This window comes from Corvus brachyrhynchos, unplaced genomic scaffold (genome assembly GCF_000691975.1).
Source record: "Corvus brachyrhynchos isolate BGI_N302 unplaced genomic scaffold, ASM69197v1 scaffold17, whole genome shotgun sequence".
NCBI lineage: Eukaryota > Metazoa > Chordata > Aves > Passeriformes > Corvidae > Corvus > Corvus brachyrhynchos.
This window is the reverse complement of record NW_008240046.1, coordinates 7,117,154-7,127,214: the sequence shown is the minus strand read 5'-3', so window position 1 is coordinate 7,127,214 and position 10,061 is coordinate 7,117,154. Positions and strand designations below refer to the sequence as shown.

The following is a 10,061-nucleotide window of genomic DNA, read 5'->3' as shown; positions in this document are numbered from 1 at the left end:
CTAACTTCTGCACTCCTGAGCTTGACCGCCAGCATGGTGAAGGTACCGGAGCATGAGTAATGCTCTCAGTAAAGAGACAGCAACAGACTAGAGGCCCTATAGATACTGCAATCTGCAGTGATGAGTCTTGCCTTCTATCACCATCCATTGCTGGATGGACTATAACAGTTGCACCCCGCCTATGCCACCTTCACTGGGCTGTGTAGAAAACCTGAGCTGCCTGGTCATCATCTCCTACTCACAGCTGCCTGAAGTTCCCACTACCTTAGCATAGTAGGGGAGATGGAGGACAGAGCTTCACAGTACTGCAGGCTTGCACACAGAGTTCACATCAGTCAGTTCTGCTTTGCAGTTTGGCAAAAAAAAGGGTTTTCCCATTTTAGAAACAGTTTCTGAGCTCTCTTTAGCCTTCTTCCTCTGAAGGCTGCATGTGTGAAGGCATTCCAATGCTTTTGGTCTGAAGGAAAATCAGCCCCAGTGTCAGCAAGGCTGAAGACAAGAGTTCATTGTAACTCTATCCCCAGCTGCGAGGCTGTGCACAGAGCACAGCATGGCCCTTCTTCAAAGAGACATGGGGACATTGGTATGCTGAGGGGGGACACTGCTCTGAACATCAGACTAGCGCCTGGGATAGGCACCAACGCACATGCCATGTGACAATAACAAAGGTGCTCTGTGTTCTTATTAGCAGCTGATTGGCTGAGTAGGGGCACAAGAGGATCAGGTTTGAGATTGCTCACTAGGTATTAGCAGACCCTTCAATCTTCTCCAGCATGAGTGTGCTCACCCACTTATTGTTCTGATTCTCCAGGGCCCACATCAGATGTCTGAAAGTCCTTCAACAGCTTCTCTCACTAGGATGTGTATCATGTTAACTCATTGTGCTCCACGTTGTGCATTTAACCTTTCTCTATCTGACTTTCAGTTTGCTTTAGGCAAGGATCACATCTCACTAGATCCCAAGATATTGTCAGCAGTTTCATTACATTTTCCAGGCTGTTGGAGAAAATTATACTCTGTCTAAATGGATGTCTGACAGGTCCATCTTGGAAAAAGTGCCTGATGTGCAGTTATGGGGCAAAATGTTGAAGAATCACCTACTTTAATTAAAACAATTGACTAGAGGGACTGCTCCAAGATATGTGAGTCTAAGAATGTTTGGTACAGCTAACAGAAAAGTAGAAATGTCAAAATCATGCAAAGTACTTGGGAAGATGGGCAGGAAAGGGTACACCTATGTAAGCCAAATCTAACAAATAGAAAAGGCAGTAAAACTGGTAGGCCAGGAACACGCATGGTTTTAAAAAGAGGAGGCAGAGGGTAGTAGGTTATTTTAATTCTTTTGAGAAGGGAAAGATGTGGCTCTTGATAAGCCTTGGCAGTGCAGTGTGTGTATGTGTTCACAGCAAGCAAGGGGGGGGGTTCAGAGGCAGCTTGACCTTACAACTTAAGAGTCAGATGTTCAGGCTCAGGAAACTGAGGGGACGGGAAGGTCTTCCCTTCTTTGTTCCAAATCCATGAAATTTTCAGAAAAATCCTGTGAATGGTCTCATAAAATTTGCTGAGTTGAACTTACAGCATGTCTATAGACTTCTGTCCATGACCAATGAAGTCAAAAACAGGCTAACATTAATAATAGTTACATGATTTAAAGTAGCTTACTGTAAATGCCTGATTTTCCATACTAGAACGGAACTCTCCCCTTTCCCAGGGACTGCATGCATATTACAGAAATGAGTACAGACAAGAGACACAAATATTGAGAGTTAGGGAATTATATTGTTTTTCTGGATGACGTTGGTAGCAGCAGAATCAGACAAGTTATCTGATCTCTTGCACTAAAGCTCAAAGGCTTGGAAAAGCCATCTTGCTGATTTAACATTTGTGGATCTCACTTAAATTTTGGTCCTTTTCTTGTGAGATCTTAGAATTGGGTTTTCTCACTTTTGTATGGCTTAATAATACATAAACAGCTCCTCTGTTCTTTCTGTAGTACGATCCAATATGTGGTGGTTATAAAATACGTGCACATGTGCATCTGACATCTGTCAAAACTTGGCCTGCGTGCAAGCAGAGGGGCTGCGGGCTGGGCGGTGAGAGGAAACAGTGATGCAGAACCTTAAGCATTCTCGCCCGCAGACTTATTTCAGGGTAGCTAATTTAATTGTTTGTTGTTTAGGAAGACAGAACTCCTTTATTGGTAGAGGGACATGTTGTTGTGAAGTATGAGCAAAGGAAATAACAGGGAACAGCTGGCAGAAAGCATTTCCCCAGCTCTGTGATGATGCTTCTAGCTTGTTTTCCTGCTCTCCTTTCTTTGCTCTCCTCACATTTTCTTTCCTCAGCTAGTACGTAAAATACTTCTTAGATCATCCTGTCATAACATTTACAAACAGTACTTCACACAAGTGCTTTTGTTCATCTGTAAAGTGAGATGAGAGATGAGGTGGCCAAAGTCATTCTGCAAATCTGGGGTAGAACAAGACGTAAACCATGAAATTAGGACAAAAACACCCCCAAAGTAACTCAGTCTGGGCTGTAGGACTCTGGTGGAAGCAATTCTCAAATATTCCTTACTCTGCTGCCATTTGTGTACTGTAATGGGGCGGGAGGAGGGAGTTATGCTTTTCATAGCTGTTATTGCCGAAGTCCTCCTGCAGCTGGGCTGGTTTTCACTCCTAGAGCATAAGGATGTTTGTGCTTCATGAAAATCAGCAGGGAATTGTACATTTAACTACTTGAAGACAGGCACTTTTAAATTCCTCAGGCATCGGTAACTGGTGCTTGGCTGTAGTATTTCTTAGGATAGGACCCTGTCAGTAGATACTCTATATCCCGAAATCTTGCATCTGAGGCAGGTTCACACATAAATTATTCCTTATCCTCATCTTCTGGAGTATTTAGAGATAAAGGCAGAAGACTGTGAGCTGCTCTTTTCCAAGGCAGGAGATGGTTCTCCTTAGACTGGTTGCAGTTTAGTGGGTTAGGGTAGTTTGACTGGGTCAAAACACCCAGACTGGGGCTTTCATTACCACAAATACAATCTACTCAAACTAAGCACCTTTGTATGATTTTATTTTTTCTTTGTGGTACTTTCTAGCTTGTCTTTATGATTAAACAGCCCTAAAAGAACAGACTCCCTCTGGGCTGCTCTTTGCTTAGGCAGAGCAGGCATCTCTGCTTAGGCACTGAACTGTTTGGAGCAAGCAGTAGCTGTGTTATGCACAGCTCAGCTTTGCCTGCCAGCATCCTTTGCACAGTTCTGACAGCGCTGACAAACAGGTGATGGACGATGCACTGCCATGCTTATACCTCTACCCCATAGAATGAAGATAAGCAAACATCGAGTTAAAGGCATAAACACATCCTAGACACTCCTATTCTTTCAGGAGTCAGTCTCTAGCTATGGCTGTTGTGATGGGTTAGACCTGCCTGCACCAACACCCACAGCAGGATGAGAGAAAAGAGAAAGAGCAAGTACACTGATGGGTCAAAAGACAGGGAAATCACTCACTCATTACTGTCGTGGCCAAAACAGACTTGGCTTTCAGAACTTAAAACATTTAATTACCAATTTGGGTATTGGGAACCAAAGAAGAGAAATTTGTAAACACTTTGGGAAATCCCCTTTCCTCCCCTTTTCACAAACTGAGCATCACACCAGCACCTCTTCTCCTGACGTCCATGTCTCCACTGCCTCATCACCACAGCAGGTTACACCCAGTCCCTTTGGTGAGGCAAAAGGCAGCACAGGGGCTTAGAGTCATGACAGAGTGGCTTCTCGCTGCTGTTCCTTGGTTCCCATGTATTTTCTCTGCTCTGGCAGAGAGAACAATCCTAATGCTATTATGCTGTGTCCATTTTACTTAAATTCATCATACACTTTGACAGCAAATATGTATTTATGCCTTCTGGACTGATGGAGACCATGCGACTAATAACCCTATAGACGGCATGTACAGAATGCACATAAGCCATGTTTGGCTTCACTGTCTTTTCTCCTCCTGCTTGTCTTCTGCTTTTCTATGGCATTAGGATTTACCTGATTACCTTTCAATTTCAGGAATGTGCTCCTTAAGACAGTGAGTGTAGCACTGGGCAGCAGAGACTTCTGTCCCAAAATCAACACAGAATTATAGCACCAATGGCTGAATCCTGGCATTGCCTGGTCGTGACCTTGACAAGTACCATTACACATAGAGGGTTTAAGTGATTTTGCACATTGAAGGAGTCCATAGACAGTAAAGTAATAATGCCTGGCTGCTGAGGAAAAAGCAAATGTCACCTGTTTCTTACATTAGCAACCAGTGAATTCTTGTGCAAATATTACATACCTACCATCCTGGCAGCAGGTGAATATTTGTAGGCCCTGGGGGACTAATCTAGTATTACTGCTGTGAAAGACAGCAAATGCACTATTTGACAAACACAATTTTTAAAACACTAGGCATATCAGTCTTTAAGATAAAGGCTATTTATCTTCCTATGGAAGTGTCAGGTACTTCTTAGAAACCTAGAAAGTCTCTGAATAGAGCTTGTAACAGTTGCCTGCTGTAGGTCAGCCTATATTTTAAGATTTGGAGTAGCAAATGTATTTTCAGTCATTCAGTAATTTCAATCATTCCTGGGTACACCACTAACGATAAGTGGGTTAAGTACTATGGACAGATTTCTATCACTCACTCTGTAACACATGGAATTAATTTGGTTTAAAAAAAAGGAAACAGAAATTAATGAACTCAGAGCAACAGGCAACATTTAAGAGTCTAATAACATTATTCTTGTTTTCCCCTATTCCTAGTTTTGGAACCTAAGCTTTGACCAAGCATAACCTACAGTATCATAAAAAACATTCAAAAGACAAATGGAGAGAAATGCAGATTTCAGTTCTCTTACTATAAAATCTTGTGTTAACCATTATAGTGAGGACAAGCTATCTTCTTGAGAGCAGACTCAGTACTCCAAAGCAGTGACTCACATGATAAGTTTCTCTCATCTTCCATGCTGTGACTTATCAGGTTACTCAACAAGAAAAGCTCAGGATCCCAAATTCCACCAATACCTGTCTTTGTGCCATCATTTTTGTAATTCACTCCATTATCCTTAAAATTATTTCACTTTGATGTGCCCCACGGTAGTAAATGCCTGAGCACTTTGACATAATTAATCACATACAGGCTCATTGGAAGATAAGCAAGTCACTGGGCTGTACAAGGTAGATGAAATAGTTTTTTGAATTGCTGATTTACAAACATTAAATCCAGACTCAAGTGCTTTTTTCCATCACACCATCTAGAGCATTTGCATAGATTTCTACCCTATAAAAAAACTTATTTAATACTTAAGCCCAAGATTACCTACTAATTTTACTTTTGGGACAACTGGTTATCTGGTTATAACAGGAAAGCAGTACTACAGAAACAGAAGTGTAGGTGCTTAATACAGTGGAACTATGGCACTATTTTAACTCTTAAAAACACTCTGTGGGTGCATGAAAAGGCAGATTCAATATTAATGGTTCATCAGAATCTGAAATTAACTATAAGACATTTAATTAAACTGGTTTATTTCAGGTATTTGTACAGCTGCAAAGAAATTGTATTACGAAGAAATACATCTGGAAGTCTTGGCTTCAGCATCGTAGGAGGTTATGAAGAACATACTGGGAACAAACCATTCTTTATCAAATCCATTGTTGGGGGAACACCAGCATATAATGATGGCAGAATTAGGTAATGATAACTATCTAAAAAACTTAATTAAATGCTACTTTTTTCTTCGGGCTGACTTATAGTGGTTTTTAAAAAACATGTTTTCATTAAGACGGGCAGGGACGGGGGAAGGACTCATTGATACAGAAATAACTCTGGGAGATCTGGAAGCAGGACATAAGTATCCTGAAGTTTAACAGATCTGCCTTTATAGGAGAATGTTTTCAGATGTCTAGCAATCCACTAGTATGTAAGTTAAAAGATGAGTCAATTTGGTCTCCGGGGTGGTACAAAGCATGCCAGCACAGAGGTTTTCCACATACCTAGTTCTAAACACCCCAACCAAACATCTTCCCTGCAAACACCAATAAAATTGAAGAGAGTAAATGTACAGTCATGGCACAAACTTACATCAATTAACAAGGATTAAAAGGTAAATTTGTTCAGAACACAGATCATTCTAGTATCTAAAGAGGGCCTACAAGAAAGCTGGAAAGGGACTTTTTACAAGGGTATGTAGTGCTAGGACAAGGGAAGATGGCTTTAAACTGAAAGGCAGTAGGTTTAGACCAGATATTAAAAAGAAATTATTTAACGTGAAGGTGGTGAGGCACTGGAACAGGCTACCCAGAGAAGTTGTGGATGGCTCCTCCTTATTCAAGGACAGGTTGGTTGGGGCTTTCAGCAACCTGGTCTAGTAGAAGGTGTCCCTGCCCAGAGCAAGGGGGTTGGAACTGGATTGTCTTTGAAGTCCCTTCAGCCAAAGCCCTTCTATGATTCTGTTAAGATGATTCTTCAGAATGAACATCAGAAGACCTGTATCATGTTTTCTTTCAAATATGTCTAATTAATTACAAATTTGTAAGAAATTCAATCAAGTCAAGTATTTTCACCTGCTTTATTCCCTTATTCATGAACAGTAGTTAGTCAGAGAAGGAATCACAATACTAATTTCTACCCCTTCCCCCCAGTTGAAGGATGTGCTTTGGCATTTGAAAACATTTAAGGTAAGAAGTCACCTTGTTTAATTGTTGTCTTGCATTTGTTTTTTCAGATGCGGTGACATCCTCCTTGCTGTCAATGGCAGGAACACGTCAGGGATGATGCATGCCTGCTTGGCAAGGATGCTCAAAGAACTAAAAGGAAAAATTACTCTCACAATTGTGTCCTGGCCCGGCACTTTTTTATAAAACAAGTCTTCATGGAGAGTATGACAAGTATCTTAACATGGAAACAAAAGTAAAAAAAAAAAAGGAACATCAGTCTTTGCTTTTTTGGGGGGGGTCAAGTATGTATTTATAAAGAAAATGTTTGTGAAATTTCAACCTGCATGTCAAGAAAAGTCAAGTTTAGGCAAAGCAGTGACACCTGTCAGAAAATCACTTCAGAGTGATCCAAGCTACAGACTTAAGCCCTTCCTTCCCTGTGTTCTTAAGGGGTTTTTGTTGTTTTTTTTATACATATCTATATATCTATTTAATGCATTATAATAATAATGAAATTTAAGGAGCAACAGCTTCTGCTCACCCACTTTATTTTGATTTACAAAAAGAAAACCTTGAATAACTTATGGAAATATTTCTTGCAATTTTTCTAGTTGCAATAATCAGGTGAAGGTTTTTATCCAACACAGCACTTTGATTACGTGTACCTTCTCATGGTCAGCATGAAGCTGGTATTTTCAAGACTTTCAAGTACTGTTTGTTAGTCTGTAAAACTGTGAATGAAATTTCTAAAATAATTAAAAATAATTGTAACTGTGTACTTGTACAGATGTTATTTTCATCCAAAACCAAATTACCTCATTTCCCTGGTTTGTTTTGATTAATACTATTAAATCTGGGATTTTTATATAGAATATTACTTTTAAGGAAATACACTGCACCCTGCTAATGCCATCAAGTAAATCTTCTGAATAGCAGTACAATTTTTGTGGGACTGCCTTATCAATCACACTTGATACAGTTCTGCATGAAGTAAACCTGAAAGTGATGATGGTCTTATATGTCTCTTAAAATAGTCCTTTGTCTTTCTGCAAATTACTCGTGTTCCACAGTCTTGTTTTTATCTCACAAGCTTGCAGTGGGAAGAGGATATGTTTGTTAATCTTTATCATGTTAAGGACAGCTGTTCCCCTAGAACAAAGACTAAAATGAACTCTCTCTTAAGCCACTGAAAAGCAGCAGGGACGATTATCCAGCTTAATTCATCCTTATGCACCCACACAAACCAGACATAATTACCAAGTGTATCATCATCACATTCAGTGTTCCATTCAACTAAGAACAATCGGCACCTTTCCCACTTTCCCCAATTTTTTTTTGCTTCACATTATTACAAGGCTTTTGAAGAGCCTCCAGTTCCTGTCTACCCCTGTAGTAAAGGATGACCTTTCCAAACATGACTCCAAAAGCTAAGCTAAACCCACACTGTTCCAGATGTTGGGTATATAATAAAATGAATGCACACTGTTCTAAAGTCAGTAAAAGAATGACCTTCCCGTTGGCTTATGAAAAAAGGAGACAATTTAATACAAAGAATTTAAGCCCTACTTATATTGTAAGAGCATAAGCCTCTAGCTTTAAGTTGTTTTTTCACTGTTTCTTAAAAGACAAAGTCAGTCCAAGAATCTTAACATGAAAAATTCGTTCTTTTATTTTCAAAAAAAACCAAAGTAACCTTTGATTTCAAACTAACAGAACAAGATTAAGAGCAAATTATTATAATTCCCAGAAAAATAACAAGATTTATAGTAATCTATTTCTGGCACTAATATATATGCAAGTAGGCAAAAATCACACAAGCCTATTCCACAGGGGCAGCTTCAGTGTTTTCCTGTTCAGGAGCAGGTTCACCACTGGCTTCTTTTCCTTCTTTGCTTCTTTTGGACTTCTTGTGTTTGTGCCTTCTGTGGCTATCCCCTTCTTCACTGTCGTGACGACGTCTGCTGTTACTAAATAGAGAGAAAACATGCCTCAAACACTTGACACTTCAGGCCCTATTTAATTACAAAGTACCAAAAAAACCAGCTTCTGCATTCATATTTGAAAACCGGCATCTGCTCCCAACTCAAGAGTATTTGGATGTCAGCACATAACTGAATTTTTCCTGGAATGGAATATACATCTACCCATCCTGTACTTTTTGTGGGGAAAATGGAATGATTTTTCACATTTGTAACCCATATTCTAATAATACTTTTAACCTGCTGGCATTCCTTAATAATTTGACATTCTTGCTGACCCTATTTTCTGGACTGAACTTCTCTTTCTACCTTAAAATGGATCATGTAGAACAATTTCTATCAAGTGACCATAAGGGTTATTTTACTTACTGAGAATGGCTGTTGAGTTCTTCTGTTCATGCTGCTGAATGTCAGCTTCATTCCACCTTTTTCTGACTCACCATTTTTACCCTTCTTTCCCCAAAGTCCTAATTTCTGTTCACATACTGACAGTCACACACATCACTCAGTACGAGGTTACCCAGGGTCAGTATTGCTTTTTATCTGTCCATGTTTTATATGACAACAGACTTGTTCCAAGTAGCACATTCAAGTGTTTACAATCTTTCCACGAAACTCCTGTTTGTTTGGGGTTCTTTTAAAAGTTGTTTTTTTTTTTTTTAACTGGGCAAGTCTTTCGTATCCTATTAAAAAAAGAGAACTCAAACCTTCGAGATGACTTGTGTCGAGTCTCTTCTTTCTCTCTGTGTCTCCTGTCTCTGTGTCTGTCTTCCTTCTCTCTACTTGTCCTATGGCGGTCGTAGCCCCTCTCTGCATAGTCTCTGTATCTGTAGCGTTCTTCATCACTGATTCAGAAAGAAGAGATTGTCAGGACAGTGAGACCAAGGAGCATAATGATAACAAGCTAAATGACAAGAAAATCTTAATATTGCTTCTGGGTGTCTAAATGAGTTCCAGTGCTTAAAGGACAATAAAGTTCTTCATTATACACTAGACTTGTGCAGTTAATGCAATTTTGAAAGGAAATTGTTCATTAAAAATGAAAGAAAAAAGAATACAACAGTGTCCCATTAAGTTTATACAGGAGTTATCAGGCTGTTAGCTTGAACCTGTATCTAACTGTGAAGGCAGTACAACCCTACATAAACTTCAGTAATGTTTTTGGATCAGTGTTTGATACATTCAACACTTATCAGCACACTTTTTGACTATTATACAATTTGGGTAAATTAAAATAAGATTTTGGTAGTTATCTACTTCCTTACACCTGCTTCAAGAAAAGGAAAAGCTAAGTACAAAGAGTAAAATATACTAAATGTTTTGGGTTCCTTTTGAAATTAACTTTTCTCCAGTACTAGTGCTGTCTCTACTTCCACTTCTCTCTT

General features: G+C 39.5%; 2 protein-coding genes across 12 annotated transcripts in view; one reads left to right on the top strand and one right to left on the bottom strand.

Moving 5' to 3' along the window:
- Positions 1-7,481, top strand: part of LNX1 (ligand of numb-protein X 1) — a 122,481-nt gene extending 115,000 nt beyond the window's left edge. For all 11 annotated transcript variants that reach the window (XM_017744393.1, XM_017744390.1, XM_017744394.1 and 8 more), the window contains 2 exons: positions 5,574-5,732; positions 6,766-7,481. In XM_017744393.1, the coding sequence (XP_017599882.1) occupies positions 5,574-5,732; positions 6,766-6,901 (295 nt within the window). In that variant the 3' untranslated portion in view covers positions 6,902-7,481. The remainder of the gene's footprint in view (positions 1-5,573; positions 5,733-6,765) is intronic.
- Positions 7,482-8,348: 867 nt separating this feature from the next.
- Positions 8,349-10,061, bottom strand: part of FIP1L1 (factor interacting with PAPOLA and CPSF1) — a 40,494-nt gene continuing 38,781 nt past the window's right edge. The window contains exons 17-18 of the mRNA XM_017744297.1: positions 9,384-9,521; positions 8,349-8,664 (exon numbers count right to left, since the gene is read on the bottom strand). Of these exons, the coding sequence (XP_017599786.1) occupies positions 8,517-8,664; positions 9,384-9,521 (286 nt within the window). The 3' untranslated portion in view covers positions 8,349-8,516. The remainder of the gene's footprint in view (positions 8,665-9,383; positions 9,522-10,061) is intronic.